The 17436-nt window shown below is 39.1% G+C and overlaps 1 protein-coding gene across 3 annotated transcripts; it reads right to left on the reverse strand.

Annotated features, from left to right (window-relative positions):
• Positions 1-685: 685 nt before the first annotated feature.
• On the reverse strand, positions 686-17432 carry PRPF4 (pre-mRNA splicing tri-snRNP complex factor PRPF4). Of its 3 annotated transcripts, none has more exons than XM_017645533.3 (14): positions 17284-17432; positions 16375-16552; positions 14887-15073; positions 9755-9842; positions 9270-9349; positions 9001-9094; positions 8406-8500; positions 7243-7301; positions 6679-6802; positions 5222-5311; positions 3423-3545; positions 3204-3311; positions 2994-3112; positions 686-2477 (listed from the first exon to the last, which is right to left on the reverse strand). In XM_017645533.3, exons 1-14 carry the CDS (start codon positions 17308-17310, stop codon positions 2284-2286), a joined length of 1566 nt encoding a protein of 521 aa, XP_017501022.1. In that variant the 5' UTR covers positions 17311-17432; the 3' UTR covers positions 686-2283. The 3 variants fall into 3 exon arrangements, with proteins under 3 accessions (XP_017501022.1, XP_017501021.1, XP_017501023.1); XM_017645532.3 differs by having other exon boundaries at positions 16375-16555; positions 17284-17416; XM_017645534.3 differs by lacking the exons at positions 9001-9094; positions 9270-9349; positions 9755-9842; ... (1 more) ...; positions 16375-16552; positions 17284-17432 and having other exon boundaries at positions 7243-7340.
• Between the last annotated feature and the right edge of the window lie 4 nt (positions 17433-17436).

Raw genomic sequence — 17436 nt, forward strand, 5'->3', positions numbered from 1 at the left:
GCTGACATGCTGCAAATAGTTAAGACTGTTCCACACAGCAAGTATCATCTATCCCCAGATGCAAGTAGTTTTCTGTTGAATAACACTATAGACTCCCCCTAAATTCATGAGAAGTGAAATTAATGCCCTTTGGCATACGTCAGAGTAACAGATACAATGACTCAAAAGTGCAGTATAAAATGGGAGTATCCTTTAAAAGCTCAGGCTTTGTACAGGAGACAGGCTATGCTGACTGGATTGGTCTTCTTATCTGGCCAGTATTGCCCACATACTCAATAAAGGCTGATGCAATCTTTTCATAACATCACAGACAGGAAGACCAGGCCCCACCACTTACTGAGTAACCTCGGGCAAGTTACTTAGCTTTTTTGAGCTTTGGTTTTATCTGTAAAAAGGGTATAATAATGAACTCACAAGATCTGGAGGATTAAATGAGATGTCTGAATGTGCCTGGCATAGTGTCTAAGCAGAGTGTCCTGTTAAGTGGGGACTATATTTATCTCACCATTATCATAAAATGCCACACTTGGCTTATGTTCCTTAGCTGCTTTCTTACAGTATTTCCAACGAAGAAATGTATATTCCACAAGATATTTGTTTTGCTGAAGGCTTAGATGAAATATTTTCACTCAGTTGCTACCTCTAAATCACTTAGAATGAAAAAAAAAAGACAAATCTAATGGAATAGTAAAATATATAAACTTTTAAAACTGAGAACCTTTGTTAATGCAGTATATCCAAATTGCAATGCTAACACACTGTTCACTATTAGTTCACACACACAAGTAGTAATGAAAAATAGTTTCTTTTCATAGCTAATCATGGAGGAAAAATAAGAGTCAATATTTAAGCAATAGTGAAGTACCCAACAGAGGGTAGAGCTGTTAATTCAGAAGCTTAACAAATATACAATATATGCAACTACTTGGTTGTAATTGAAATCAAACAATTATTTAGCTATAGGTCACACATTCATAGTTCACAGGAGTTATGCAAAAACATTCTAAGCCTGTCTGAACAACAAAATGGAAAGTGTTTTGAGTGTTCAAGAAGCCTTCATATACACCCTTCTTGAATTCTCTATAAATTCTTTCTTTTAATTATATTTTTATGTGAATTTACTGTGTACTTTCAGTGGTTGTGTATTTGGGGTGGAAAGAGGTGAAGGTAATTGCTGGATGGTCATTGAGTAAGAATTACAGTCCAGATGGGGTTTACTGGTAGTCTGGTCCACAATGCAACAGCCCTCTACTTCTTAAAATTTTTAAATTATTAAGAGTACTTATTAAGGAGACCAAAATTAGAATAAGCTGTATTTGAGATCTGTTACATCTCAAACCAAAAAAAGGAGGTCCTCTTATGGACCAATTGCTGGGATTCAGAAAATGCTTAACTATACAAAGTAATTCTTTAAAGGAGTTTTTATAACAGGATTTTACTCTGTAAAAAAAGTTTACGTTTAGGAATAACAAGGTATTTTTTTCAGTTATCTCAATATGAAGGGTACATATCCTTTAAATAACCAATAAAGGAGGCTGCAACAATAGAGACATCATGTTTGCTTTCTAAGAATTTCATTAAATCTTGACACGAAGGCCTAGCTTTGGAGTAACATGAAGGATGCCAAACTTCAAAGCAAAATGGAAGACATTTTCTGACGAGGCAAATGTTCAGTTCTGAGCTTCCTCACCCAGTTAGCATTCCAGGTGAATGCAACAAGAAGAGGTGAAATCTTCAATTCATAACTCTGAGCACAGCTGTGGTCTACCTCTTCATCTCCCATTCTAAAGGTCAAGGAAAGGTTCTCACTCTGTAGGCATTGTTTCACCAGAGATGTGCCATCTGACTCGAGAGCTTCCAGACTACGGTCCAGCCATCTTGCTCTCTGGGTCACATGTAGTCCTGAAGCTTGTACCATGTAACGGAAAGCCAAGTTCCAAGAATTAAAAATGGAGTCCGTCACAATCCTGAGTGCTGTAAAGGAGGCAATAGGCATTCAAACAAAAGATTAATAAGAACAATGTTTACAGTTTGTGGCAGGGCTTGAAAGATGAAAATTAAAATTTCAACCGTGAAAATTAAAATTTTATGAAGTTTGGCATACAGGGACTGGGCAGGCTGCCTGCATGGAGTGGGGACTGACATGGAAATCCAATTCTTTTAAGGGACTATACATAGTAATTGGCAAAAAACATGATAGAACCAAACATATTAATTCCTTTCTTTTGAAAAATGGCCCTTATGAGATTGCTTGAGGTGAGAGTCCTTTTTCCAAGGTCCTGCCTATTCAGCCATCCACAGCTTGAAGGTCCTGTCATATGAGCAAGTGGCTATGAGCTGCCCATCGGAAGAAATGTCCAGGCCCATCACTTTGCCTTCATGGCCAGCCAGAGTCTTCAGTGGAGACCAGCCTGGGTGGGTCCAGATCTTGGCTGTGTTATCATAGGCCCCAGTGAGCAAGAAATTCCCCTGGATAGCTACAAGAGAAAAGAACGGAAGTTGCTTGAGGAATTCAATTATTCAAAAGACCATAGAAAATAAAACCACAAAAATATGAACATACGATTTTGAAAAAGACAGTTATTTCCACGTCCAAAAACCTCTCCCACTCACAACTATATTCCTAGTAGGCCTCCAGGGAAAAGGGACAATAGGCAGACTTAGCGAAACAAGTAACATTATTAAGGTCTTTTGGCTCTCTTCTGGATAGATACCTGTCCAGAGTAATATTAAGGACTCAGAGCTTTGGAACTTCCATGAGAAAGAAAAAGAAGCGAAGTATTCATGGAAGTCTCCTTTACTTCCCAGCAGCAAGATGCATGCCATGCCACAGCTCTGTCTGAAAGTATGGTAGAGGGAAGGAAATTAAAATTTGTTCCTTCAGCAGAGTCCAAATTCTCTCCAGTTCCACTTCCAACTTAAGCTAAAGCTGGCCTGCATTCCATGGAAGTACAATCTGTCCTGTGACTAGGCCTAAAGTGGGAAAACCTTACGCTCAAACTTGACACCAGTCACTAAGTTCTGATGGGCAGGGATGGTGTAGACACAACGCCGCTGTCGAAGGTCCCACACTTTGCAGGTGTTGTCGCCACTGCCAGTTGCAACATGATAGCTGTCAGTCAGATGAAGTATCCAAATTAGAAACAAAGAATACTTTCTGACCACTAGCCCTCCCCACCCCTCATTCAATGAGCTCGTTTTACCCATTGGGGGAGAAGTTTATTCCATAGATTTCCTTCAAGTGGCCTTCTAGGAACATGATACAACGTCCTGTGCGCAGGTCCCAAACTCGACCAAATGCATCCAGTCCCCTGATAAAATAATTTATAAATGAACATTTTTAATCCAGTTTTCTGTGGAAGTGGGCACAGCTAAGAGGTGAGACTACTGAGATGCCCCTGGTTATGTGGAAGAAGACTTACCCAGTGCCAGCCAAAGAGCCATCTTGATGGAAGGCGATGTCATATACACCCATGCTGTGGCCTTCCTGATGCAGGATCTCTTCCTGAGCCTCTAAATCCCATAAGCGCCATGAGCGGTCATAGCTAAGAAATCAAACAATTAACCAGCAGACACTCAGTTCCTACAATGTCTAAAGTGCTATAGTTTATAGCTCAAGTTATGTCTCTAAATCTCCCTATAAACCATATTAACAAGAATTTCTTTATAGGCATAAACAATGCCTCAACAACTGAGCTAATCTGACTTTCGTGAGTGCTACCTGGGAAACCATGGGCTTCCTAAAAACCTACTTCAGTGGCTATTTTAAGAACAGAATTCCCTAAGAATGGCTCAGCAAAGACTCTGATGCCTTCTTTCTTAACCTATTTCACTATTATATCTTTTTATTCACTGAGAATTTGTTGGGCCCTAATTTGGTTGTTAGATACAAAAATCAATCATTAACAAACAGATCAACAGAACTGAAGAAAGAATATGGAAAGAGACCCACATACATGGTCAAATGATTTTCAGTGAGGCTACCAGAGCTATTTCCATAGGGAAAGGAAAGTCTCAATAAATGTTGGTAGAACTGTCTATGTGCATGGAAATAAGGCAAAAAACAAACAAAAATACCCTATTAAAAAAATGGAAAAGTACCTGGACACTGCATGAAAGAGGATTTACAAATGGTCAATAAGTATATGATCAAGTACTCAACACCAATAGTTATTAGGGTAATAAAAAAATTATAACTATGAGATTTCATTATGTACTTGCTAGACTGGGCAAAATGGCAAGATTGACAGTAGCAAGTGCTGACAAGGATGTGAAGCAACCATAATTCTGGGAATGTAAAATGGTACAACCACTTTGGAAAACCATTTGGAAGTTTTAAAGAAGTTAAATAGTCATCTACCCTATGACCTAGCAATTGCATTCCTAGGCATTTATTCAAGAGACAGGAAAGAAAAACATGTTCACAAAAGGCATCATACAATTTTATAGCACCTTTATTTTGACTAGCCAAACCCTGGGAACAGCACAAGTGTCCATCAATAAGAAATGGATAAATAAGCCAAGGCAGAGTCAAACAACTGAATACTCCTCAGCAATAAAAAGGAACTGATACATGTAACATATGAATGAATCTTCAAAATGTTAGGCCAAGTAGCAGTCAGACAGAAACAAGTTCATACTGTATGAACAGACAGAATTAATCTATGGTGATAGAAATCAGATCAATGGTTGCTTTGGAATCAGGGGTTCACTGGGAAGGAGCATGGGACAACTTTTCTGGGGTGATGGAAATGTTCTATTGACAGAGATGTGGGTTACACATATTGTATCCATTTGTCAAGACTGACTGATCTATGCACTTAAAATAAATTCATTCCACTGCACGTTAATTTTCCCTCATTTAAAAGTTCTTTAACAGACTGTGGACTCATTAAACCTATAGAACCAGAAAGGGAGACCAATTTGTAAACAGAGATTATAATATGATGTGTAGCAAACACCCCTCTGGTATTGGTCACAGGAGAAGAATGAAAATCCTAGTTTTCTAGCGATCAGTGGTTGAAATTTCAGATTAACTGTGCTTTAAAAGCAAATACACTTAGCCCTAACTGGATCATACCCTCTTCTGATTCTGATTCATTGCAGTCCAACCAAATCCTATGTGATGATTTCTGCTCTAAAAATTTACTTGGCAGTTAGCTATAAAAGGTTAACAAGATGTCACAGCTCGCATGGATAGAAAGACAACAGGATGTCTTACCAGGTGGTACCCAAGAAACGCCCGGATGGGTGCCACATTACACGGGCCACACGCACCGTGTGACCTTCAATATCTGCCACTGGTTCATCACTGAAAAGAACCAAATATATGTGAGTAAACTATTTTATACTCATGTAAATATTCATTGAATTTATTAACTGTTTTCACAGATGCACCCATTTTGTATGATTTGAGATGTCAAATTGTAACTAAATTTGTTACTTGTTAAAAATAAAGGGTTTACAGTAATTTAGATCACTTCTCTAGGTTTTAAAAGGTTTGGGACTATTTCATGTGCCCACAAGGCAAAACTGCCCACAGCAGTAAAATAAACATTGCCTTCCTATCTCAACTCATTATGTTAATTGACTCTTTATGCTACACCACTTAGGATTAGAGAAAAATAAAAAATAGTTCAGCTTGAAAGCAAAATAGTCTCTCTTCACCAAGTTGTGCTGAAATTCTAGAAAGAAAATACACTTTGATAGAGATAAGCTACAGAAATAAGTTTTGGTATGAGTGGATTACAGATAAATGTTTCTCCAACTTTACCTTATTCAAGGATCCACATGAAAAAAAGGAACTAGAGGCTTAGTTCCTTTTGGTGGCTATTAAATTCTACTAGCCAGCAACTACATAAAGATCTGAAACACCAGTAAAAGGAAATAAACATGAACCCTAAAGAGGGCAATTAAAAAGGGAACTCTGTCAATGTGTACACACAGAGCTAAGCAAAGCCCTAGGGGAATAAATATTGCTGAGAATTACCAAAGCCTATTAAAACTTGCTATGCTCATAGGTAAGACCCGTCTGGCAGAGAGTAGAGACACTAATTAGCTCTTTACCAAATCCTAGAATAAAAGCCTCATGTACTTTCCTAAAGAAACTAAGCAACTGAATTCAGATATCTCTTAGCCAACCAGATGCTTCTAAAAGTATCTTGGAAAACAATTATAAACATATCTTACTAATAAAAAAATGTTGCAGTTGGGACAACACAGTCTAGGTAAAGGATGATGCTGTTGTGGGGAGACATCATTTCCCTGGTAATACTGCTAGACAGAACCTCCCTTTTCTCTCCCCTGTGGCTATTTGCTATGAACAAACATGCTGCCAAGTATATTATCTTTAGTCAATCTACCAAACAGGGCATTTCTCTAACATCAGTCTATTAAGGAGGAGGTATGATGGATCTTTCCAGAATAACTGGAGCTGGGAAACAGGGGCTACTGTGTTAGAGGAAAAAAATAAAGGCCCAAAGTTAACAAATAAGAAAAACCTGACACAACTCCTCTGATGAGAAAAGGTCTAAGAAAGCAATCCTCCATTCTGTTTTCACAGCAAGTTACTCTGACTCTCAGAGCATCTCAGGGTTTAAATGGCAGATGTGCAGGTCCCAAGGGCCAACCAATCAACTATTTTTATGACTGCCGTATGTACAGGACAGCAATATTCACCTGTCAAGGCTCCAAAGCTTCACAGAACCATCAGCAGCACAAGAAGCTAGATTGACATCTTTCTGGTCCAAGGAGACAGTGGATTTTGGATGGAATACAATTGCTCCTACATTTGTGTTATGACCTGAAGTAATATAAAAGAAAGTTAAAGAGTTCCTGCCCCCTTACAACTTATGTGCAAAAACGGACTATGATGAGTACTACAGATATGTATTAGGAAACATGTGGTCATAGAGTATTCAAGTGACTTTTCAACTACTAAAAAAATGAACTATTTAAAACTAATATTTAAATTACATCATAAAAGCAAAGCACACAAAATGTTTTGTTTTTGGTTTAGAGACTTTAAAATGCCAGAGTGGGGCTGGACTGAGAGAAAAGTAGTGTATGTACAAAGTCATTATCTTCCAGCCTTGCAGTCAGAGAAAACCAAACCAAAACAAATCAATAAAGAATTAATTTTGTGCGTATTGCACCTGAGTGTCAGCCAGAATTTTAGAACTTCACTGCTTGATGGAATTATTACTAGGAAAAGACTGAGATTTAAACAAGATTTTAACTCACCTCGAAGAGTGTAAAGAAGATTGCAATCAGGAACAGACCAGAGCTTGCAAAGCCCACTCCTATCAAATACAAAGGAAAGCATCTCAGCCAGGGTTGGTCTGGGAAGGAAAAGGTACCTTGGTAACATTAATTAAGGACAATCTCTTCTCACCCCCAATAAACTTTACAGTGGCAGACAGAAAAAGAAAAGTTTATCATTTGAAGGGCTACAGAAGAAAGCTCCATCCAGGTCTCATGTACCCAGAGGCCTCTACTGGACTGCAATTAGTGTAAATTGTTATTTTCCTTAACTTTTGGATCAATTTGTGAAGGAAGATAGGACAAACCATCCAACAACAATAATGATACTATCTCCTTAAATAGGAAAAGTATTTTGCTGCTTACAAAGTGCTTAAAGACTTTTTATTTCAGAAAATTTCTATCAAGTTACTTTTATACCTATTATCTCAAATGATCCTTATAACAGACCCACAAGGAACGACCATCTCTACTTCAGAATGAAGGTAACTGAGGCTTGGAGAGGTAGAGGGATTTGTGTAGGTCCTTGGCTTTCTCTGAACCACAGCCTCTTGCTGCCTAGTATAGTTGCTGTGCATACAGTGTAGGAAGTTTCCCCTCACTGGATGGTCACATCCCTTAAAAACACTAAATAATTCAGTAGAACAAAACGATAAAGGTATCACGTCTGAGAGTTTCCTTAATATATGATGGTAAGTACAAAACAAAATAAAGATACAAACGGCAATTCGTGTTTACTGAGTCCTTACTACATACCAGGCACTATCAAGGCAAAATGATTTACAAACATTCTTACCCTACTTTACAGCTAAGGAAACTGAAGCTTACAGAGATTAAGTACCTTGCTTAGGTCACACAGCCAAACAAGAAAATTTATATTGAGGTATGCATTCTGGTTAGTCTACAATCTTTTACCTCCAAAAAGCTAGTGTCAGGACACAACTGACATGTCACAGATCTCAGGGGTCCCTCTGAACACGAAGAAGACTATATTGTATAACAAAGACTACACTGTATAATCTAATTGGTAAACACTAGAACCTTTAGTTTGGTGCAATCATGAGAAGCATAGGAAAAGGACATAGAAACGGGCATCTAAGACACCCCATTTTAAGACAAAAAAGTCACTGTAAAATGGGACTTACCAACAAGCTGTGGCCAGCATTTTGGAATTAGGACTAAAGTGACAGTAGGAGATAGGCCGATCATCTCCAATCTGACTGCAGAAATTATTCAAAGACTAAAAAATAAAAGAAGGAAGTAAAACAATGAACATTAACAGGCTAATCTAGGAGTTTCTCCGCTTTTGCAACATTAAAAAAACAATCTTCCAGTTTCAACCCACCCCAAGATTCTTTCATAGTTTTTTTTGTTGTTGTTTAAAGGACACTTATATTAACAACTGAATTGAGTCAAGGCTTATCTGGACTCCAGCAGACTGTCTTCTACAGTCTTCGTATCACTAGCATCTGTGTCAGCTAAATAAAAACAGGAAAACCATGGAGGGATCTAAAGTACAGCTTTGACATACTAAATTCAAGAGCAGAACCCAGGCCTCTGCTGAGTACAAAGTACAGAAGATTCCTGCCATCTAAACTGATGGGTCCTCCCAAAGAACAACAGTGTAAGCAGGAGGAATAATTATAGCTGCCTTTACCTTGGGCAGGCCAAAGTAGGAAATCTAATAAATATTATAAAAGCTTTAAGATACTGACTGGACAATTGCTGAGAGCCCCTTACCCGGAGAGATTTGTGCAGTTCTTGAACTTGGGAGGTTCTTGTTGTCTCAGGAATCTCTTTATGGAGACGGGCCTCTTCCAAGCGTTTCATTGCCCTGTGACACAGAAATGACATTATGACTATGAGCAAATGGGTTGTAAAGAAGGGTCCACATATGTATCTACCTTTCAGTTTCATTTAACCACCATCATTATAAAGCAGCAGATTCTCAGTCCTTGAGAGGAGACAAACAAAATATGCTTCTTTCTCTTTTTAGAGGCTCTTCTTACCTGGGCAGTGAATAATTAGCAATCCATAGTCTAGCAACCTTCAGGCTGTTTGGCCCTTCGTGGTACCAGGTTTGATGATACTGAAAATTAAATTAAGAGCAGAAATGTTAAGTCTGAAGCATTTCTGCCCTTTTCATAGCTGTCAATTCCTTGCAACTGCCCAGGGAAAAGGTGAATTCGTTTAGTGATAGGCATACATGTTTCCTACCCTATTTCTTTCTATGAACTCTTATTGAATGGTTTCTGGTTCCTTGTATTAACTAAGGAATGCTATGGTTCTTTCCTGAATGGGAAAATCACTCATCTCCATTATACCTACACAGAAACCAGAAACCATTGCCAACAACTCTTCTTAAATCGGAGAGTCTTCAAAGACATTCGTCCCCCACCATACAAACAAAGCAAACAACTGAAAACAGGAACTGAGAGAACTATATTCCTCATTTTCTTCATGTTTATACTATGAAGCCAAAGACATATTTTACCTCTTCTTTGGACTTCTTAGATTTCTCGTCATCTTTTTTGGTCTTTTTTAAGGCATCAGTACCGACCACTGAGAGGATATTTCTTAACCTGTCACAAAACAAGATCAGAATTTAAACAGTGTTGAGATAACTTTGCAAAAAGTTTATCTAAGAAGGGAGCCCTATTCTCACACCATTCAAACTTCAAGCAACTTTAACAGCCATGTTATCATGTCTAAAATTCCAGTGTGTTTTTTTCACTCAACCTTCTTTATCTGAAGATTCCCTAAATTGAACTATAAGCAGTTACCCTATTCAACTGAGAGTCAACTAGCCCCAACTGCTACCACTTGGTCTACAGCCAGCCTTCACTCCATGCCATAGTGTGCTGGACATGGACTGAGGTGTTACCTATACAGAAATGACTAACAACAGTTCTTGATTTCAATTAGCATAGTCCTGGGGGCAGGAGGATGACAGAAAGCAAACAGAAACTATAGTACATTACATTATATATTATGACAGTGATAAGAACAGGGTGCTAGGGGGAAACAAAAGTATTACCTAACATAGGCTTGGAGGGAGGATCAGGAAGGCTTCATAAAGGACGTGTTACTTAAACTGAGCCCTCAATTAGACACGTCAATAGGTCAGGAGTGGGAAAGGGCAGTTGAGGCAGAGGATTCAACAGAGGTCTGGAGGTAAGAACAGCATAAACTTGGAATCACAAATAGTTCAGTATGGCTAGAGCACGGAGTACTAGAGAAGGGCTGGTGAGAGACAAGGTGGCAAATGTAATTACGGGCCAGGGTACAACAATCTCCTAATGCCTTGGTACGCATGGTTTACATTTGAGAAAGATCCCCGGAAAAGTACAGAAAATGGATTGAAGAGGGAAGAGTAGAAGCAGGAAAACCAGACAGTATACTGTTGTAGGAATCCTCTGACTGCTAATGGTGGATTCAATTAAGATAGTGGCAGTAGGGACTCAAGACATTCACCTAAGGCACATAATAATAAAACAGACTTTGCTTTAGAGAAGACAAACAATAAACAATAAACATACCCTTTGAGAAGGCTATTAAGAAAACAACATGCTATGGTAGAGAATAACGGAGGGGCCTAGTTTACAAGGGTCCAGGTTGTTAGGAAAGGCTTCTTTGAGGTGGTGACATTTGTGTTGAAACCAAAAGAGTAAAAAGGCTCTAAAAGACAAAAGGGGGAACAAAACCAAATTAAGTGGAAAGACAAAAAAAGTACTTGAATATTGCAGGAGGGCAACTGTGGCTGGGTCTAGCACACTGGGGAAGAGTAGCATAAGGTGAGGTTTAAGAGCGTGAGGACTTTTTGCTCTAAGTTTAATAAGATACTGTTGGACTTTAAGCAATTAACACTATACATTTGAGGCTATTACAATAGCCTAGATATGAAAGCAGAGGAGGCTGAGAAGAGGACACACTGGAAGTAAATTTCAGAAGTAGAATAGACTAGATTTTGCTGACGGACTACAAAAGAGGTGTGGGTAAAATTGTAACATTTCCACAGTATCTCACCTGGCTTTAGTGCATTTGCATATCCTCAGGAGTGGAGAGAAGTTCATCTCCATGTCAACGGGTAATTACCTGGGCAACCGAGGGCGTGTCTGAACCTAAGAGTTTAAGGGGAGGGGCTTGCTTGCCTGCTGGTTGACTTCTTCCAGAGCAGAGGAGAGAGACAGCTCTGGACTGCAGTTTGTAAGCAATAAACAGGTTTTAAACTTTATTTCTCCCTTTGACTGATTTTGATTTTTAGAGGTATTTTGCCCTGGGATTTCCTCTCCCCGGACTTACAGAGGTGAGGCAGTTTTTCAGCAAGGATAATAGAAGGGTGGGGAACAGATGAGTTCAATGTAGACATGCCTCATCTGAAGTACCTATGGAATACCTAGACTGCAGAGAGCTAGGAGTCATCAGAATATACCGTGGTAAACAATGCCACCAGAGTGGATCTGATTACCCAGGTTGACAGCAGGGTAAGGGCAAAGAATCTTGTACACAAAGATTAGGCAGGGCAAAAAGAGGCTTAGAAGAATTAGGGGAAAATCAGGAGGGTTTGGTCTTATAAGAGCCAAGGAGAGGGAGTGTTTCAAAGAGGGAGTGGCTGGCAGTGTATTAGGGCTATTCTTAGTAAAGATGAGTTGGTGACTTAATAAATATTGAGCAATTTCGGTGTGGTAGTGGTCAAACAGTTTGAAGTGTCTTGAAGAGTAAATGAGGGGTAAGGATGTTAAGAGAGTAAAGATAGTGAGTGAGAAATAGCCCCAAGTCCTGAAGAAGCAGGCAGGCCAAGAGGGTCTTAGGAAAAGGGATCATGGTGGGAAGGGCAGGCCATCATCCATGTTTCAGAGGGGGCTCGTGTCAAGGGCTCATGGGTTACTGGTTCTCCAAGTGCCATGGGTAGGCAGGTAGGGGCACTGAGCTCCCTCCTACAGTGTGCCCTGGTAGAGAAAGCAGTGATCTGTCCTGTCCCCCAAGCCCATCTTCTGAAGCGCCTTCTGTACCCCTATTAGAATAATTGTTCCCCTCCCATTTGGGAGCCCCTTTTTCTTTTTCTCCTCTAGTCCTTCAGTACCCAGCCACCTTCGCAGGCGTGCCCCCTCCTCTCTCACCCCCCGACCCTTGTGGCCAGCTGGCTGATTTTATAAGATATTGGGTTGGTACCTATGCCCTGAAAACTACAAGACAGGAGAGAAATTTAAGACACCAATAAATGGAAATACATCCTGTGGTCATGGATAGGAAGAATTAATATTGTTAAAATGGCCATCCTGTCTAAAGCAATCTACAGATTCAATGTAATCCCTACCAAAATACCAACAGCATTCAATGAACTAGAACAAATAGTTCTAAAATTCATATGGAACCAAAAGACCCCGAATAGCCAAAGCAATCCTGAGAAAAAAGAAAGCTGGGGGGATTACACTCCCCAATTTCAAGCTCTACAGTAATCAAGATAATTTGGTACTGGCACAAGAAAAGACCCATAGATAAATGGAATAGAACAGAGAGCCCAGATATAAACCCACACATAAATGGTCAATTAATATATGATAAAGGAGCCATGAATATACAATGGGGAAATGACAGCCCTTTCAACAACTGGTGTTGGCAAAACTGGACAGCTACATGTAAGAAAATGAAGCTGGATTACTGTCTAACTCCATACACAAAAGTAAATTCAAAATGGACAAAAGACCTGAATGTAAGTCATGGAACCATAAAAGTCTTAGAAGAAACCATAAGCAAAAATCTCCTGAATATAAACGAGCAACTTTTTCATGAACGCATCTCCGCGGGCAAGGGAAACAAAAGCAAAAATGAACAAATGGAACTACATCAAGCTAAAAAGCTTCTGTACAGCAGAGGACACCATCAGTACAACAAAAAGACATCCTACAGTATGGGAGAATATATTTGTAAATGACATATCTGATAAGGGGCTAACATCCAAAATAAATAAAGAACTCATGCCTTAACACCCAAAAAGCAAATAATCCAACTAAAAAAATGGGCAGAGGATCTGAACAGACAGTTCTCCAAAGAAGAAATTCAGATGGCCAACAGGCACATGAAAAGATGTTCCACATCGCTAATCACCAGAGGAATGTAAATTAAAACCACAATGAGGTATTACCTCACATCAGTTAGGATGGCCAACATCCAAAAGAAAAGGAACAAAAACTGCTGGCAAGGATGTGGAAAAAGGGGAACCCTCCTTCACTGTTGGTGGGAATATAAATCAGTTCAACCATTGTAGAAAGCAATATGGAGGTTCCTCAAAAGACTAAAAATAGAAATACCATTTGATTCAGGAATTCCACTCCTAGGAATTTACCTGAAGAAAACAAGATCACAGATTCAAAAAGACATACACACCCCTATGTTTATCGCAGCACTATTAACAATAGCCAAGACATGGAAGCAGCCTAAGTGTACGTCAATAGATGAATGGATAAAGAAGATGTGGTACATATACGCAATGGAATAAGAAAACAAATCCTACCCTTTGCAACAACATGGATGGAGACAGAGGGTATTATGCTCAGTGAAATAAACCAGGCAGAGAGACAAGTACCAAACGATTTCCCTCCTTTGTGGAATATAACAACAAAGCAAAACTGAAGGAATAAAACAGCAGCAGACTCACAGACTCCAAGAAGTGACAAGCGGTTAGAATGGAAAAGAGGGTGGGGAAGGTGGGTGGGAAGGGAGGGAGAAGGGGATTGAGGGGTATTATGATTGGTACACTAATGTAGGGGGGGCACGGGGAAGGCAGTATAGCATAGAGAAGACAAATAGTGACCCTATAGCATAGTGTTACACTGATGAACAGTGACTGCAATGGGGTGTGTGTGTGGGGGAACTGGATAATATGGGTGAATGTGGTAACCACAAGTTGCTCATGTGAAACCTTCTTAAGATTGTATATCAATGATACCTTAAAAAATGAATATCAGTGAACTATTCATCACTTTCTTAAGAGAGAAAAAAAAAATACTGGGTTGGTGCAGATTTTTTTTTTCTTGTAAATAGGTCCAGCATTGCTGGTTCTATTTTATGTATATAAGATAATGTTAGAGGTTCTAAAATTATTTAAGATGCAGACTATACAAACAAGAAAAAAAACAATGAAGGGGAGAGATAGGACAGTGGACAGAAAGAAAAGAGGATGTCCTCGTAACTGCACATGACTAGCCTGTCACTAAGAGACTCTGCAACCTTAAACTCCCAAGAGGAGGATTATCTGAGGACAGTGCCCATTTCTAGTAACATCCAAAAGACACTTACCATTATGCTTTATGTGACTGATAAAGAATGCACTTGTTGTCTAACTTTTCAAAGTTCAACGACAAATGTTTACCCAACTCAAAATTGCATACTGGGAAGGGGAAAGAGCATATTAACTCCCTGTTCATAGTTTCTGAAGAAAAATAAGCAGTGGAGTAAAAATTGGCCTAAGACTCAGATTATGGGCTAAACTAAATAAATACAAAGTAAGATATTCTGTTAAGATTATCTAAGATGGTCTATTAAGGTTTTAGTTACAGACACTAACTAAATTGGGAACTAGAACCTTAAGACTGAAAAACAAGAATAAATATTTAGAAAGGGCACCTTTCTCTTCTTTCAGCAGGACCCTCTCCAAAAAGTGTGATGGGCTCTCCCAAGGCTCTAAGGCAAGCCTTGACCTCTGAGTCATCTGTGGAAACATTGATTTGCCGGGCTCGCTTCCTTCTCTCAAACTCAGCTAATACTTCGGCCTGTCGCTCACTGATGTGCTCTTCAATTTCAAACACTTCTCCTATAAAAAAGAATACACAACATTAGCATCATCACCAGATGTTCTTCAAGTAAAGGTCAAGAAATAAATTCTTACTGTTAGAGTCTGTGTATGTCCCTAGAGAAAGTTAACTATTACACACATTATAGCTTACTGTTTCTCAGTTTATTAAATTATGCCAAACACAGAAAACTAAATGACACAGTTTAAAAGGCAGGAAAATGGTTCCATTTATCTTGTTTCATTTGGCAACCTTATACCTATATAAACACATAGCTTAGATGAGAAGAGTATGGAGTAAGTATCTTTAGCAAAGGAGTTAGCTAGGCTTCAGTCTAGAAGGTAAAATAGATAAGTTATTTTAACAATTGTCTATTCTCTAAAACAATGTCAGTACAGGGACACTTACAAATGTAACTAATTGGAAATAATTACCATGAAAATTATATTCCTTGACTTTAAGGCTTTCTGGATAAGCTAGCAGCTAGTTTTAAAACTCACACCAAATATAAACATTTGGATGAAAATGAGAAGTACAGTGGTGAAGCAGTTATGTTCAAAACAACATAAAAGGTTTCAAAAGTTGCTAAGTACATGTGTACAGACAAGAGAATGTGTGGGAGGATCAATGAGAAACTTGACAGAAGTCCTTTCTGCAAAGATCTTTTGATTTTCTACCCTTCTGTGCTGTCTGAAATTTCTTATGACAAGCAAGTATATTTTATTCTAATAATATAGTGGACTACACATAGAGTGAAAAATGCAGGTTATAAAACAATTTGTATATCATGGTTTCATTTATGGAAAAAACTATATATTTCTATAGCTTTATTAAATTCTTTAAAAGATACAGACCCAATTAATAAGGATTATAGGACTTTGTAATTCACACATTTCTACACTTTGATTTCCTTCAAAATAAAAATAGTATTATTTTCATAATTTAAAAAAGATACTTAATTTTAGTTAAAAATAATTGTAAAACTAAAAATGGGAGAATATTATAAACCCCAGAAGCTCCAAACCAATTCCAGATCTAGATCTCCAGAAGACAAAAGGAATTAATCTGAATCCAAATACACAGTGAATAAATTCCTGGCAAAATTACTAAAAATTCACAGGAGAAAAACTGTATAAAAGGCTTTAAAGAAAATGACTCCGGATGATACTAAATGAGGTAGGCCAATTATGGCCTTATATAGATACAAGTTTAATAATTGAAATTTTGACAGTATAGAACTAGTGATAGCTAAGTTTAAGAAGGTATTCATTACAGAAAATTGAAGCATCAAAATGTGATGGAGTCACAATTTGCATCTTACCCGAGGTTATGTTAATATTTCCTGCTTCAATTCCTGCTTTAAGTCCTTCTTTTCCCAAAATCCCAGATTCTCCTTTGGCCAGACGCTCCCTCTCCTTCTCTTCCAAACTTCCATAATAGATGTGTGGTTTCTTCACAACAGGAGCGACTAAGTCATCAGGTGCCTTAGTTTTGGTTGCCTGCTAAATCAAAGACCTGGATTAAACTAAGGCTTAATCATAGCAATTTACTAGGGTTCCCCGAAGGATGAAGCTCATCCCCAGCTTCAATCCTGTATCTTCCCCAAAGTAAAGTTCAAGTTGGACACCAGTTGTCTTCATTGTCTTGGGTTGGTTTCAGTCTCTCAATCGCTAAGTTTTGCAGATAGGAAGAAGTTGATAAAATTAGTTCATTTCTCTTGGTCATTTTTCTATCAAAGGTTTGCTTTGGAACGTGTTAACTTCATTCAGTTGGAGGTGCAATTTCTTCCAGGGTTTTATGAAATTTCCAGGATTATTCATCATCAAAGGGGAAATATCAAGGATAAGTGAAATAACCAACGCGGTGGATGGAACAAGTTACAAAGTTACTGGTTTATATATTTTAGACGTGAGGCAGTAGATATGAAGTTAGGAGGCCTCATCTACAATTAAGAAGTCCGACATAAATCTTGGCCAACACACTACTCCTTTTCAGAAATCCGTTTCTGGACCAGTCGGAAGGGGCATTTACCGTTCGGTGCTGTAGTATGCGGTGCAAATGAGCGCATCAAAGAGCTTGGGATGAGGGAAATAGCTGCTCAGCTAAGACAAGACCGGGTCTCGTTTCCCTTCTAAGCCCTCCGACACCTTAGCCCGTTCCCTAACGGCCCCATCCCGCAGGGACTCCCACCCCCTGGGCGCTCCCGGCCAGAGCGAGCTGAGATCTGTACCGTGGAAGAGGTTCGCGAGGAAGCCATGCTGGGCTCTGGAGCCACGAAGCCCCAGCGAAAGCGGAGCTCTCCGCTTCAGACCGTCCACCGCGCGCCCAGCAAAGAGGAAGCACGTCACCGACCGGAAGTGGGTCGAGGGCCGACGCCGCGCCC

This window comes from Manis javanica, chromosome 2 (genome assembly GCF_040802235.1).
Source record: "Manis javanica isolate MJ-LG chromosome 2, MJ_LKY, whole genome shotgun sequence".
Lineage (NCBI taxonomy): Eukaryota > Metazoa > Chordata > Mammalia > Pholidota > Manidae > Manis > Manis javanica.